Genomic DNA, 16,368 nt, shown 5'->3' on the forward strand with positions numbered 1-16,368 from the left:
CTTATTGATATCTGACTGAGCATATTTTTTTTCCAATAATCCTTAGAGCATATACACCAATACATAGTCAAAAATGCTTGTGAATAGTATACTTTTTTTATTTTATATACTCACATTTCTTTGAACACTACACAAATATTATCTATTTTTTCTATTTTTTAATAAAATACTATTTCTTTTTCTTTTCCAAGAAAAAAATAAAGGAGAGATGGGGAAAGTTTGCAAGATAATAGTATTAAATGGTTTTGCTCATGAACAGTTGATAGTTAAATATGCCTATACACTGTAGCCAGAGATATTCTCCCATTTGGTTTACCTAATCTGTTGCATGAGGATTTTTTCACTTTACATAGGTAAAATAGCTAATTTTGTTAGAAAATTATTTTAAATAAATTAAACAGCTACGGTCATTTTTGTATGAAATCCTGACATGGGTCCCACACAAGGGGTGAACATTTGGTGTTACCACACCAAATGGTGGTGTAGTGTACCCATAGTTTTATTCATCGTGAAAAATACGCCGTTGTTGCATCAATCAATTAAGGTTCCGTTCCAGAACACTTTCTTAAAAAATAAGTACTTGTTTCACATTTTCAAACTCAAGAATAATGTAAATGAAAAATAATTTTTCAATTTTTTGCACCGTATTAAAGATCTCAATAAAATCTATCAAATAAGATCTATATTTATAGGAAAAAAATTTAATTTTTGAGCTTGAAATTGCCTTCTTAAAAAATAAGGACTTATTTTCCTTTCCGAATGGGGCCTAAAAAGTCCCGTTCCGAAAAATCTTCTTAAAAAATAAGTATTTATTTTGGAACTTCTCAAAGAAAAATAAAAAGGGTTATTCCACAAAACTCAGATAAAAAGTTTATTTCACATTTTCAAACTCAAAAATAATGTAAATGAAAAAAAAATTCAATTTTTTTTGCACTGTATTAAAGATCTCAATGAGATCTATCAAACAATATTCATATTGATAAAAAAATTATTTGTGTAAGCACATGATTTTTGAGCTTGAAATTGCCTTATTAAAAAATAAGGAGTTGTGCTATGAGTAATGGGCGCCGATGAGGGAAATTGTACCGACGGCCACGCCGGGCCGTTTCCGGCCACCGGACGGCCGATCTGAGTCGTCCAAAAATTCTAAAAAAAAAATTGAGAGGGCTATAGCGGGAATCAACAGCATCCGAGGTGTGTAGGGTGCTTGATTAGAGCACCTCTTTTTCGTGTGAAATCATATACACGAAAAAAGGGTGCTCGGGTCAAGCATCCTACACACCTCGGATGCCGTTGATTCCCGCGATAGCCCCTCACATTTTTTTTTAGAATTTTTGGACGGCTTGACTCGGATCGGCCGTCCGGTGGCCGAAAACGACCCGACACCCATTGGTACCTATATAAATTCTGAAAAAATAAGTACATTCTTTTTATTTTTATAGAACAAGTCTTATTATTGAAAAAAAATAAATCCTTATTCACGTTCTGAAACGGCCCGAGTACAGTAGTATTAATTTACCGTGCAAAAACTTTCCGGGCTGATGGTCGCAGAATTCTAGATGCTTCTGGAATTGTGTGGTCGATCGGCACAGAGAGAGAGAGAGAGACGCTCCTATGATCCAGAGTCCATGACAAGGTGCATGTGCTAGCAGATCTTCTTCCCTCACAAAATCCCCATTCACGAAAGAACCATCTCCTGCACCGCTTGGCCCCCACCCAAACAACGAGGGTTTCGTTTCTTCCTCCCTAAGCAAAGCAATCCGTCGTCTTCTCCGCTCTCGTCAATCCGATTCTCTCTCTCAAAGTCTTCGCCATCTAAGGGGTTCGATTTTCTCCCTCTATATCATCTCGGTCTTCGTACAAAGTCAAGCTTTGTATACCACAAACCCTAGGTAAGTTGAATTTCATACTCCATCGAAATTGTTGGAATTATCTTGGCTTTTTCAATATGTAAAATGGATTCCTTCTGTCATAGATTGGTTTAAGCTAGAATTTTCAATTCCTGCTATTAATCTGAATCCATCATTGGATGAACACCTTTCCTTTTCATTTCTTTATGCGCGTGTGCATGAACGCATAGTTCATAAAATTGGAACTATCTTGGTTGAGGATTATTGAAAAGATAGTGTAGGGGCTAGAGTGTTGACAAACCTTGGGCTATCTTGAGTATTGATGAAAGGAAATTTGGAGGGCTATCGTTATTATTGTTGCGTGGGAGTTTTACGAACCCTAGGTTAGGGTTTTGCTTCAAGCTTGTTACAGCATTGATCGTGTGAGGACGCCTGCAGTGTTTTTTTTGTACGTGTCCAGCTACTGCGGCTAGCCGGCTAGGTTTGAACATAAATTGCTATGCCTGCTGTGATTTTTGTACATGCCCAACTACTGGGGGCTAGCTGGCTAGGTTTGATGGCTTTCTTGAGTATTATTGAAAGGAAATTTGGAGGACTATCATTATTATTATTGTGCTGGTGTTTTACAAACCCTAGGTTATGATTTTGCTTCAAACTTGTTACGGCATTGATCACGTGACGATGCCTGCAATGATTTTTGTACGTGTCCAACTCCTGTGGCTAGCCGGCTAGGTTTGTTTGACTGCTATCCTGGTTGCATTCCAAATAATTAAACATATATTGCTTCGCCTGAAATGATTTTTTTACGTGTCCAACTACTGCGGCTAGCTGGCTAGGTTTGACGACTATCCTGGTTGCATTGCAATATGTAGAATGGTGGAGCTGGGAAATTCTAGTCAAGATGATTCGGATGTTTCACGGTGATAGTGTTTATTTCGCATTAGTAATTGAACATAAATTGCCTGAAATGAGGGATAGCAAAGGCCAAAGGGATGCTTTTAGTTTTGGTTATAATTAAAGCCTGGAAGATTTTTTTATGTGGATGCTTAAAGAGGAGTAAGGTATTTGGTACTGAGATGCCAGCCAGTAAGGAAAATAAAGGGATTAAAAACCTGGACTAATTTCTGTCTTTGCACTGTACCCCACCACTAGCAATGTAGATTGTTTGTCTCATTTTCGATATATTGCTTGTGGTTTCGTAGTTTTTGGCTAGTTGTAGTCAGAAAGGTTGGGTAGCTAAATTTGATGGTGTGGCCTTGCATCTTTCTGTTTAAAAATTATTAGACGCTTATTTTCATTGGAACTAACACATTGCGTGTGTAGTTCTTAGCAAGCAGAGTTCGGCAGATCATCATACAATGGAAGGTTCCAGTTCAAGTGATAGTGGTGGTGCAAGTTCAGAATCAATGGTGGAGCTGAATATAAAGACTCTGGATTCACAGATCTATAGCTTTCATGTGGATAAAAATGTAATTTAGTCAGTCATCTTCATTTTTTCCTGTTTGTTTTTTCCAAATCATTTACAGAAATCTGCAGTTCATTTTTCTAAGACTGTAATAGTGATGAAAGTATTTATTGATGATTGCCACATTCAAATTGTCTTTTTGTTCGTGGATATCTGATTTTATTAAGAGTACCTGTAATACGCAATGGTAATATACATTTTGGCGTTGCTGTCAATAATTTTGTACTTATGATTTACTGTTGATATCGAACAATTTCAGATGCCAGTATCACTGTTCAAGGAGAAAATAGCTAGTGAAATTGGGTTGCCAGTTGGGCAACAACGTCTCATTTTTAGGGGAAAAGTCTTGAAGGATGATCACCTGCTTTCTGCATATCGTATCCTACCATGTCTATGATAATGTATTTCTTCAGCCATATTAGAGGATCTTGGATTGTTCTCTTCATAAAAAGAAGGATTTTTAGGTTATAGCACTAGACCTGTTTAATAGTACACTCCAGTTTTTTGTTCTTGGGTGACATACTTTTTTGCTGCTTTGTTGGCTTCAGAAGCAATATGTGGTGTTGCTGCTGTACTTTGGCAGTGCAATTTCTGAATTTCAAGGAATATACATATGTGCTGGCTGGTTTCATGGTTAACTCTGCAGCCATTCGGATTGTGGTTATAAGATACAAACTTCCTAGCTTTTATTTCCCTTCTCTCTTCCAATTTTTACCGAAGGGTATTTTGATTTCTGGTTACACTACTTTGTATTTGGATTCTGTGTTCTTTTTGGATGGGGTAATGTAGTTTGTGGAGTGGTGGTTCAACTATGAAGGAAAGAGACTTTTGTCTATGGAATTCATGGGTGCTGGTTTGGTGGATCGTCGCTATTGCATGTGTTAATTTGCTGGGTTATTTTCTTCTATATTATTGGTCAAGGGAGATTCTTTCCTGTCCGAGATAGCGTGTTGCAGTTTCGATGCATCATATTTTTCACTATCCATGTATCGTCAATTAATCCTATAAAGCCTTAACTAGGGATAGATGTTGAAAATGGGCATACATTGCACTTAGTTGTCAGGCAGCCTTCTGAATCACAGCCTGCTTCTGGGACAAATTCTGGAGAGACAAGTGCAAATACTGGTAATAGAGGTATTGATTCATTGGCTCATTTGCTTTTATCCCATTGTCAGTTGTATTTTTAGTCTTAAGATCTCAACTAAGAGCAATTTTCTATGCTATTTGGCAGGACCGGATGCTAATACTGCTGCCCCACGTAATCGCATTGGACAAATATCTCATAGTGTAGTACTTGGGACCCTTAATGTTGGGGACCAGGGGGAAGGCATTGTACCAGATCTGACTCGGGTGTGTGCGGGGACCTTTTGGCCTTTATGTGACACATTGATTTAATCATGAATCGAGTGTATTTGTTTAGGCAGGGGTGTGATATTCCTCGGTGCTCGACTTTCAGGTTATTGGGGCGGTTCTGAATTCGATTGGACTTGGGAGCCAGAATGCAAGTAATGTTGTCGGGGGTGTGCAACCCACTATGCAGGTTGAATTTTACTTGTTTATCCTTCACTTTACTGTTGGCTGTGACTGTCTGATTGATTTGATATCTAAGTCATGTGTGACCCTAAGGAATTCACTTTTAAGTGCGTTGTTGATTGAGCATGTGGCCTTTGTAATGGTTTGAGGAAGATTGTGAATCTGTTCTATGCGCTAGTTACCTGATTAAACTAGTTGTTGTTTCCTGTGTAGTTCAACATTCCAGTTCCGGCTCCGCAAGGGCAGGCAACAGAAGGAACACGAAATAACTCTGGTGCTCAAGGCCAAGCTGGAACTCAAGCACAGCCTGGACAGGCATTACCCAGCCAATTCTTACCCCAGGTTTTGCAAATGCCATTGGGGGCAGCAATAGCCGTTCCTTCTCTTAATGCGGTTGGTTAAATTCTGCCTTTTCTGTTTTATTCTTACTGGACTTGCATTTAGTTGTTTCTTCTTTATGTATGTTTTGTCTTTTCTTCAGCCAATTCCAGATTCTTTGCACACGCTTTCTGAGTTCATGAACCGCATGGAGGTGGTACTGTCACAAAATGGTGATAATTTCATAGTCCTAGTGTTTTTGTTATGTTTTTGGAAGTTACTTGCTGAATAATGTATGTGTGTTGATTGTTACGTAAAGGGTATCTACCAAATCAATCACCTTCCAACAGTGGAGATCGACCAACAACGGAATTGCCTACCACTGCACGCGGACTGTCAACACCTGAAGCATTGGTTGTTGTTCTACGGCATGCGCAGCGTCTGCTAAGCAGTCACACTGTTGCTGCACTATCGGTACGCACTGGGTCAGATAGCTGTGTTGTGGCTTTCTGTTATGTGCTGTTAATATTACCCTTTATGAGGTCCTTTTTGGTTTCTCACCCCAAAGAACGTCTACTGTCATAGCATGTAGTTGACATGCATGTTCTCGTGCATGCCATGTATGGACTTAAGTCTTTAATTCAGTATTGTCGTGCTCTTTGATTTCTTACTAATTGAAACAGCTTTTATGTTACAGTTAGAATTAGAAAATGCGTATAAGTGCATCTATATATGTTGTGTAAGGAAAATAATATGTAGTTTATCTTGCTGGATAGATGTTTGAAAGACACCTTAGACTTGATTCTGCTGTAGATTTTTTAGGTACTAGTGCATGCCCGTGCGGGCTCGAACGATTAGCACACGCAAATAAATGCTGTACTTGCGTGCAATAGTCATGATTTTGTATTTGGGATACCATGCTTCAATATAGAGCGTGAATCTTCAACAGTCATGACTCTTGTTTACTATTATCATCATGAACACTCTCTGAGTTGCCTTCCTCACGCATTCATCTCTGTGCTACCACCGTCACTAACCACTACATCCTTCATTTTCAAGATGCTATACGACTATATCTAGCCATGGTCTAGCAAGAACAAACTATTAATTGTAATTAGACAAACAAAATGGTTCATCTTCATCATAACAAACAGTACTCATTACCCTCATTTAAGAATGAATTGTATTGAACAAAAGATAACTCACCTACTTTACCTTACCGTAACTAATAAAAGTGATACAATGAACCATTAATGCCTTGTTCTCTTCCCTTTTCAAAAAGAATTTTCAAAAAATTCCCCCTACTTCCAACATTTCTCTCTCTATCTCTCTCCACTTATTACCCCTACTATTTTTCAAAAAAAATTTCAAACACCAATCCAAACAACCCATAAGTTTAAAAAAAAAAATCTTGGTCATTTGATGATGCAGTCTTCATTATATTTCTTGGCTTGAAATACATACCTATATTCATTGCGTGTGCAATTTGAAGTTCAATATCCATTCATGTTCTTCCTGATTCTTACTCAAAAAGCGAACACATGTGGAATGCATGAACCAAATATAAAATAAGGAACAAAAGGTGTGAAAAGTTTAAATCCGTATTCTATTGAAACTCGAGTGCAAATGCATGAACCAAATATAAAATAAGGAACAAAAGGTGTGAAAAGTTTAAATCCGTATTCTGTTGAAACTCGAGTGCAAATCTACAAAAATAAAGCCTTGTCAAAGCCCTTACCAATGTAGGTTGGCATGACAAATAATATTATATATGTTTTTTGAGGAACCTACACAGAGGAAAAAAAACCAGTAATGAACACTTTTAGTATCTTAATCTAATTAACTCTTCTCAAGACCAATAATTAGATTAAAGTACGAAAAGTACTGCAGAACAATAGGTAATATAAAATGATAAAAGAAAAGAAACTGAAAACAAAATATGTTCTTTTCGTCGAGGCTGAAACCAACATAAAATTTTTTCCCTGAACCACCGAATCAACATATGTGGATTGGATTATGAGATCATATATTTACGGGAGTTCTCTATGCCTGAGAAGACTAAAAAAGCATGTTAGACCCAAGTCAAGTGAATGGAAAGCAGTGAAAATATGTATTGGGTGAGAGATATGGATTTACCACTTCAATATCATCTTGACAGTGTAGTCGATATGTTCACGGCTGACATTTGACGGATGGATTAATTACAAAACAGCAAAAATACATATTTGTGAAGTTCTCCTCGATTATAGTTGTGCACTGCCTCCAATTTGCTTGAAGTGAGTTTTCGTGGAGAACTTTAAGGTACTATAGGATTTATAATTACAAGTAGGTAATTGAATTCAAAGGATGGGATTAATTTATTGGGATGAAGTAATTACTTGAAATTTGAAACTAAAAAGGAACGTGTTTGAATCAGAACAGATATCATAAATAACAATGGATTCTTTCCATATAGGAAACGTTACATTGTTTAAATTTAAAATAATCATGTAGCAATTTGATTCCTTTGAACCTCAGGTTATTATTTCCATTAATAGCAAATTCGTTAAGATTTTTTCACGTGAGGCCTTCTCACTAAATGACCCCTATCGCTTACCATATTGTTTCGATATATAGTATAGAATTACACAAAACATGGAATGGGTCTGTTACACGGAATATGGATCGTCTCAAATTGGAGAGAAACGCATAGATCTGTAGCTATCTTTGGGAATTCAGAACTGATACCCTTCAATTTATCATTAATTCCATCGGAGAGAATCAATCTTCACCATTGGAAATTAGCAACTCTCAATGTAGTCCAAAAAGTTTGCCACATAGGACTCCCAACTACCAAAATTCATTTGGGAGAATCTGGGCCTAGGATTGAACGAAAGATTCTAACACAGCCTAGGATTGAACGAAAGATTCTAACACAATTCGATCTGAGCCCTTCAACCTGCCATGGCGGACAGTTATGAGAGGGACATTTTGCAAAACCGCTCTCCGTTATATAGATGTAGCTACGTGTGTCCATTTGTCCATCAGAACAACATAGACCTCTAGTCATCTCCGTTTCACCCTTCTCCAAGACCAAGTATAATATACTGAGGCTATGGAAGGCTTGCCAATCTGCTGTTTTTTTCACCGGCAAGGGTCTTCTCCTGCGTTCTGTCTGGCGCGATCCGCTATGACCTGGATAGCCCCAGCCCTCAGGATCGACATTCTATGAACCTGCCTCTAAGGATCACATTCTACAATCCTATGTTCTAGGTCACATTTCCATCATCTACATGTTGGGATCTTGCCTATGAACCCATCTCGTTGATATCAGCATATAGCTAACCTCTGAGTGAGGTCAATGTCGCTCCATCCCTTCCTGGATGACCCAACTTGACCAATCTTATGAAGAGAGGTTTTGACGAGGCATGTGACACCTGGAAGGCTTGACTGACATTGTATAGCTGCTATCAGACGGGCATTAACCTAGAGCGTGGCATGCAGTGGGGGATCCTCTGACTTCACTTGATATTTTTGGTTCAGAGGTCAGACCAGATTCCTCCAGGTTGGTGGACGAAAGGGTTGAGGTCACCTGTCTTAACTGAGTGCCTCAGCTCCATTGCCACCCTCTCTCCAAGAGTGCCTCAGCCTCTTCTCCACCTCTCTGGTGATTTTTGATTTGTCAGTGCATACATATGACTAGTTTCACCAGACATATATATTGTGAAATTACACGTTAGGCGGTTTGTATAATTGTGTCTCCTTGTTCAAGCATGATGTGGCATGTATCTTGTTAAAGCATCCAACTCAACCAATTGACAATGAGTGGAGAGACCGCCTAGGCTCATGTGCTAGTTTTGTAAGAGATAATTAACCAATGTGGGACAAACTCCAACACTCCCCTGCACATGCGACTCCCGACTCGCACGTGAAGAGGTAAACAAACGATCCACATGGATTACAATAACTAACAGTGCACTTATGGCACAAACAGGGGGAACAAACTAACAATCAATAACGAAATACTGAGCCTTGCCCAAAATTCTCCCAAACTCTGGCTCTGATACCATGTTAAAGCATCCAACTCAAAACCAATTGGCAATAAGTGGAGAGGCCGCCTAGGCTCATATACTAATTTTGGAGGAGATAATTAACCAATGTGGGACAAACTCCAACATATCTTAACAAAGGTAAACCAGAGACTTTATATGTGGGTTTCTCAGATATAATTCCTATCTAAGTGCAATTGACTTTGGGTTTCATTTATTTGTACTAAATAGTGGTCGATTAAGATAGTATTGAGTCTCAATACTAATTGAAATGAAACCAAGTTTGAAAATTTGGAAGTGCAAACATGAATCCACAATCTCTCACATACTTAGTGGCGTCAAGTATAGTAATGCACGAATATGACCACGCCATAGTTGAGTAAACCTTGTATTTGATGTCCATCTTTTAATCTGACGTTGTATTCTGCTGCAACTCTGTAGCACATTGCAGGACGTCTGGAGCAGGAGGGTAGCTCTATGGATCCTACAGTTCGGGGTCAAATTCAGACAGAATCAATGCAAGTAGGGTCAGCAATGCAGCATTTAGGTTCTCTTCTGCTAGAGCTTGGGCGGACAATTTTGACTCTGCGCATTGGTCAATCTCCTGTAAGCTCTTGTTCCTTCTTTTTACTTACTTTCAGGTTTTGAATCAATTTCACTTGCGACTGTTTGTATCTGTATTGCAGGCTGAGTCTTATGTTAATGCCGGTCCTGCAGTTTATATTTCTCCATCTGGGCCAAATCCTATAATGGTTCAGGTTAGTAATTTTATGCTTCCGTTTTTCGTATTGGTAGCATTGAGCACTGGGTTCTATTGAGCTGAAAGCATTTCGTGGTATCAAAATCATGGTCCAGAGTACATTTCATTGAAGACTAAATTGGATTAGTTAGACTGAAGTTCGAGTCTGAAGTACCAAGAATGTCCTAGTGACGAACCAAAAAACTTTGTTTTATTTTGATGTGAGAGGAAGTGAGGTCAGGAAACATTGTGGTGATGTTTTTTCTTAAGAGTTGTCTATTAGATTATTCAAAAGAGTTTTGGTTGTTATGTAGTTGTTTTGAGTTTTTTTGTTGCTGGTCGAGAACTCGCGGTTGTGAAACAAAGTGGCGTTGTTTATGTCTAAGAGGGTTTGGGAAAGTTTTTGGTTTGACACAAGGTGGACGTGGTTATGGAACAAAAAGTGGTTGTGTTTATATTAAAGTTTTGATCTGAACTAAAAAGTAAGTAAAAATGTTGTGCGTCAGTGCGGTTTTTTGGTTATGACGCGAAGTGGACTTAGTGTTTTGGAAGCGTGGTTCTGGTTATGACCCATGATGCTGTTGTTTTACCCAAGTTTGTCTTAGTTGCTAGTGAAATGGTGGTCCTGGTAGTTGTGACTCAATGTGGTATCTTGGGTATCATCTGAAGTGGTGGCTGTTAGGCACCTGACGTTAGTTATGCCTTAATGCGGTGTTGAACTGTTATTGAGCAGTCTTGGACGTGTCTCAAAGTGCTGGCGTCATGACTTTGTGTGGTGTATTTTAGGAAGTGGTAATGGTTATGTCTACTTATGTTTTAGTTATGCCTCAGTGTGATGCATTTGTATCTTTGCAGCCATTTCCTCTTCAAACCAACTCTCTGTTTGGTGGTTCTCCGGTTGGTTTATCAAATCCTGGGGCTTTTGGACCTGTTGGTATTGGAGCCGTTCCAAGACATGTAAACATCCACATACACACTGGTAAGGATGTTGTAATTTTACTCGTTTAACACCTGCCATGTGCATTCTTATATGACTAGACGTGATTACATCCTCGCTTGCAACTATTTTTTCAGCTGTTGGTCCTAGGGCACCTAATACAGAAGGAGTGCAGGGAGAACGTGTAAATCGAACTGGTTCTGGTGATTCCGGCCAAACACGAGCTCCGTCCATGAGAAATGTTACTGCAACTGCTGTCCCAACTCGACCCACTGTGACAGGTTCCAGTACTCCTCAAACTGCTGCTTCTGTTCCACAGCCGTCGAATGATTTGGTTCCGCTATCTACACTTGTAGCCGAAGTCAATTCACGAATTAGGAACTTTGTTGATGACATGCGGAGTGAAAACCAGGCTCCATCAGGTGGGGGAAAAAATAAAATGCCTGAGGTCGCACTAGTATAACAGTCTTGTGGTTTACAGAACTGCCTTTTGACATCATGTAGGTCAAGCAGAGAGTTCAAGCGATCAGAATCCACCAGTTGTATCTGGCGGTGGGAATGATGAAGGGAACCATCAGCTTATAAATGCTGTTGACAAAGGAGCTGGCGAGGCGAGGGAAGGTCAGAAGGTACATTTCTTTATCGACGCTGTTTTCTTTTGGCTAACTTATACCAGTTGTTAACTAGAAACTGGAAATCTGGAATTGATTACCAGGCACATCTAGAAAGCAGCCATACGAGCAATGAACAGGTCACAGAGAATGGTGTGAAACAAAAAGATTTGCCTTCTGGTAGCTGTTCTGATACAGAAACTACATTGAAGTCGGTGGTTGGCTCTGAATGTGCTCCAAGATCTGCTCAGGGGAACACTAATCTAGATGGTACCACAGCTGTTCCACTTGGATTAGGGCTTGGAGCTTTGCAACCTAAGGTTTGCTGATTGTTGCTGCTGTCGCCTATTATAAATTCTTATTTAAGTACAAAAAGTATCCAGTTGAGATTTTGCCTTAGGCCTTATGGAGGGAAGTGGCCATGCTTATAAGATCAGAGCCTTCTCCTTAACAGCCACTCTCTTTTCTCTAGAGCTACCTCAAATCTCTCACTCTCCAGTTTCGATGGCCCTATGCTACCATGCTAGTATGCTTTTCGTTGATTTTTTTTCCCGCCTTGAACTTTCCTGCTACTTGTTTATGGTTCAAGAAAAAAGAAAATAATAGTATGCCAGAGAAAATTTCAAGAATTTTTACTTAATTCAATGGTGCATTAAGTCTTAATGAAATGCTTGCCTTCTTTTTCCTTGGAGGGCTCACTCTCTGCCCACATCACTTTTTTCTGATAAGTAAATAATTATATGAGAAATAAGGCATTAAGGGAATGCTGACCGTACACAAAAAGACCCTATACACCACCACTATTTGACAAGAAAAGCTCAAACCAATGTAAAAATCGATCAATAGAGGGATTACATTCCCCCTTGTCCCAACTATACAAACTACAAATCTCAAAACTTTTGATAAATAAAGGCTTCTCGACCCCTTCAAAGCATTTCGAATTTCTTTCACGCCATATAGTCCACGTCAAACAAAGAGGGATGATAGCCCAAACACGCTCCCTTTTCTTGCCCACTCTAGCCCCGTTCCAAGCAATTAGAAGTTCCATAACATTCCTCGACATAGCCCATTTTAACCCATACCAAGAAAACACCACGGACCATGGCTCCCATGCTACCGTGTTAGGTAAACCTTTTACACATGCAACACCTATTAACAATGATTCTCCGCTTACAGGTCAAATTATCGATAGTAAGGATCATGCCTTGAGCCGCGCACCAAGCCTAGAAACTCACCCTCAACGATTCCACTGTCTTTCAAATCGCTTGCCAAGGGAAGGAAGCATTCCCATTTCCATTTAACTCTCTGCCATCATCACATCAATCATCTGATCGGTTCTTAGGTGATATTCCATGAGCATGATTTTCTTGTCCATAATGAGCATGTGGAGTATGCCCACATTGTTCAGTAATGTGGCTCCTAAATATAAATCTTTGCTACTTGCTGCCATTCTTCATTCCATCTGCCATTTGTCATGCACTCTGTGATTTGATTTATATCTTCATTCCCTCAATTATTGCCCATTGTACTGGACTAAAATTGTCCAATACTTGCATCGCAGAGTCGAAGTAGGCAACCAAGATCAGTTGGCAGGGGTAGTGGTAGTACGACCTCTAGTGCTCCTAGTCAAAACCAACAACCAACTGTAGATGGACATCAGGCTTTGCAATCTCTTGCCTCTCTTGCAAACCAGGGGAATATAAATTCCCCATCTCCAGGACAGCTACCTCCTGCCCTAGGGCAAATTATGGAAAGTCTCCAAATGGGAGGGCAAGGAGCTGAATCAGCTGATGGCAATTTTGATGCAGCAAGTGTTATGTCTCAGGTTCTTCATACTCCTGCTTTAAATGGTCTACTGGCAGGGGTTTCAGAACAGACTGGTATAGGTTCTCCTGATGCTTTGAAGAATATGTTACAACAGTTTACTCAGAACCCTGCGATGAGGAATACAGTAAATCAACTTGCTCAACAATTTGACAGCCAAGATCTTGGGAGCATGTTTTCAGGTCTCGGAAGAGGCCAAGGAGGAGGCATTGACTTGGCCAGTATGGTTCAACAGATGCTGCCCATTGTCTCTCAAGCTCTTGGCGGCGGGCCCACAACCTCTCGACCGACATCTGTCTTCAGACCTGATCCCCAGTCTCAGTATGTCGAGAGAAGTTTAGATAGAGATGAGAAAGCAACTGATCAAGAATCTCAGGTTTGTATATTAGATATTAAAATCATGAGCCCATGCATGAATTCCGGAGATATATATAGTGTTCATGCATATCTGATGACAGAATAAACTTCCAACTGTCTTCCCTTTATGTGGCACTACATGCTGACCTTTACTTTAACTATATGCCTATATGTTATGCATCCAGTTCAGTTCGTTTGTTTCCTGGAGCAATCTTGTTGTCCTTAGGTAAAATCCAATCTAACTACTAACTAGAGTAAAATCAGTTCTCCTTCTGGGACTGTCAGCAGTGTTCTAAAACAAGGTATTCCTTGTCGAGTACTCGCTCCAAGATGCCTGGCCGAGGGGACTGATCCCTACTCGGTGGGCATTACTTGCCGACTAACGCCGAGTACTCGCTCCAAGGTGCTTGGCCGAGCGACTACTGAGTTTTAGAACAGTGAGTCAGTTTGGCTGAATTTTGATGCAGTGAATGGATTGATGCTCTGGAATTAGTCACTGAGGGACAAAGGTCCTCCCTGGTTTGTCTTAAACTTATCTTTCTGGCAGGACATGCAGTGTTGGATGTGTCAAATGCTTCAGATTTTGTGATTAATATGCATGGAAGACCTGTATAGTCTGTGATCACAAGACATTGCAATTTAACAGTTAATTTGTTCCTTCCTCTGCACCCTGTCAAAAGAAATTATGGTGCTTTCTATAGTGATAAGAGTTGGATGGGGCCCATGTGAGTGAAGGCATTGTCTCAGGAACTAATAAGAGCCTAGGATCCTTGCCTTCTCCGAGTCGATTTTTTGTACTAAATGCCCAGACTAGCTAATCTGGTGTTTAATAGGCACACACCCGTGTTTAGTCCCTTTGCAGCCAGACTACTAATGGACGGGGTATAACCTGTCCCTAATTGGTCGCCCTCTCTTAGTTGCCCAATTCCACACCACCCCCCCCCCCCCCCCCCACCCCCCCCCCCCCCCCAAACTTGGGGATTAAAAGGAACTTTGAAGGGCAAGCAAGTAAGTTGTCTCCCTTTTTCATCATCCACCCAATTTTATATTTTTTTTGATCGATCGGAATAGAACAAGAGATACACCCAATTTTATTCGCCATACAAACTAGCAACCAAACTATAAAATAATCGCCTTTGTACCATATCCTCTTGTTATGCCCCTTCTTAATGGATCTCCCAGAACTAGTTAACAAATGGGCTCTAATGGGGTAGTTGTTTCTCTTGGATTTGTAGTATGTCTATGCTGGCTTGCTGAGGTTCTACCCAGTGCATTAATCCACTTGCCATCCAGACTAATAGAGATACAGTGCCAGACAAAGGAGGATGTAGGAAGATCTTGCTGGCAGTTTTGGACTATTTCTTTTTCTGACAAAATGCTCCCGTTAGTTTTCATATATAATTTATAGTCAAGTAATGCATTTTGTTTTTCACTTTTCATTCCCTTTCTTGTTGATGCTGCTTTTTTGTTCTGATGTAAAACTGCTATTCATGGGAAACTGATTGAGCTGTTTTGTAAAAGTATGCATCCATGTGCACATACGTCATATTAGTGAATTGATGGTTGAATAATGAGAAAAGAATTCCTTACAAATTGTTGTTGGGACTGCTGCATCTGTCTAGATTGACCTCGAAGAAGTGGTTCAGAGAATTGAACACCAGAATCCTCCTGGTGAAATTTTCCGTTCTATGGCTGAAAGTGCTGCCAACTTGTTTGACAACGGTAGTGGAGACGATCTTGTGAATGAACTGTGCTGCGATGAAGGTCTTGCCAGCGTAAGTAACTTATCTTGCGATGCTTTCATTTGTGCTACTTTTAAAGTGAAAACAAGTGTTTATGAGTCCTAAATGAGTATCTGTCGTCTGTTGCATTGCAAAATTAACTCAGCCGGTTTTGGGGCACCTGCAGGAATTTATGGAGGTTCTTGGTCATGATCTTCGTCAACGACTTAACAATGAAAAAGGCTCTGGGGAGAAGTCATGATTATATTGTATTGTCAAGGAAAGTTTCTGATTATTGTAATTGTTATGGATGGTGACGTCCTTGGTAATTATTGGCACCGTTGTCACTTTTGAGTTTGTTTTTCCCTATATTATTGCCTGCACAGATGTTGTGCTTTCAAGTATAGTTTATCAAACTTGTTTCGGTTAAGTCGTTCCTATTTATTGAAATGTATTGGGATATTACCATTCTGTAATGCTTGTTAGTGCATAGGTTTGCTTCCAAACCTTTATTACAGATCCCTTGAGTTGTGCCTTGTTTCTTATTTTTAGTTTGTAATCTTTTGCTTTCGTCACTATTGTGTAGCCTGGGAATGCAAGGCCCGCTTTTCGTGCTGGATTGGCTGTCGAACGCGGCTAACTTTAATCAGGGATTGAGAATGATTGCGTGGGTTTAGGTCTCTTCGCTAACCTTTCATACCCTCATCAGCACATCTGTACCCAGTATTTCCTATACCGGTAATCTGGATCATTTTTTTCCGTTGGAACTCGCGAAAATCTTGAGAGGAAAAAGATTTTTATGCGATTCAGTGATTGGAAATGCATTAGAATACTGGGACAGGATAGAACAGCAGACGATTTGAGCTCCCTTGCTAATAATTGCAGTGGTCTTGCATAGGGGATCGAGATAGATGTAATTCCCCTGAACTCACGTGATGTTTGCTGGTGAGTTTCGTTCTTTTTCCAACTACTACTGTTCCCAAAA

At 39.8% G+C, this 16,368-nt stretch overlaps 1 protein-coding gene across 4 annotated transcripts; it reads left to right on the plus strand.

Moving 5' to 3' along the window:
• Window positions 1-1,506: 1,506 nt before the first annotated feature.
• Window positions 1,507-15,900, plus strand: LOC131330876 (ubiquitin-like domain-containing protein CIP73). Of its 4 annotated transcripts, none has more exons than XM_058364615.1 (18): window positions 1,507-1,892; window positions 3,174-3,319; window positions 3,575-3,692; window positions 4,342-4,449; window positions 4,547-4,665; window positions 4,772-4,855; window positions 5,062-5,241; window positions 5,330-5,399; window positions 5,486-5,640; window positions 9,636-9,800; window positions 9,881-9,952; window positions 10,789-10,912; window positions 11,008-11,292; window positions 11,375-11,499; window positions 11,586-11,801; window positions 13,043-13,681; window positions 15,285-15,437; window positions 15,571-15,900. In XM_058364615.1, the coding sequence occupies exons 2-18, from the start codon at window positions 3,209-3,211 to the stop codon at window positions 15,643-15,645; spliced, it is 2,799 nt and encodes a 932-aa protein (XP_058220598.1). In that variant the 5' UTR covers window positions 1,507-1,892; window positions 3,174-3,208; the 3' UTR covers window positions 15,646-15,900. The 4 variants fall into 4 exon arrangements, with proteins under 4 accessions (XP_058220598.1, XP_058220599.1, XP_058220600.1 ...); XM_058364616.1 differs by having other exon boundaries at window positions 1,544-1,822; window positions 3,181-3,319; XM_058364617.1 differs by having other exon boundaries at window positions 1,544-1,822; window positions 3,188-3,319.
• The last annotated feature ends 468 nt before the right edge of the window (window positions 15,901-16,368 follow it).

Source organism: Rhododendron vialii, chromosome 6a (assembly GCF_030253575.1).
Source record: "Rhododendron vialii isolate Sample 1 chromosome 6a, ASM3025357v1".
NCBI lineage: Eukaryota > Viridiplantae > Streptophyta > Magnoliopsida > Ericales > Ericaceae > Rhododendron > Rhododendron vialii.

Excerpts from the sequence above, each read along its gene's own strand:
- LOC131330876 (XM_058364615.1), top strand. The coding sequence starts at position 3,209 with ATGGAAGGTTCCAGTTCAAGTGATAGTGGTGGTGCAAGTTCAGAATCA. Across the intron at positions 9,801-9,880 it reads TGCGCATTGGTCAATCTCCT|GCTGAGTCTTATGTTAATGC; the intron begins GTAAGCTCTTGT and ends TCTGTATTGCAG. Across the intron at positions 11,802-13,042 it reads TTGGAGCTTTGCAACCTAAG|AGTCGAAGTAGGCAACCAAG; the intron begins GTTTGCTGATTG and ends CTTGCATCGCAG.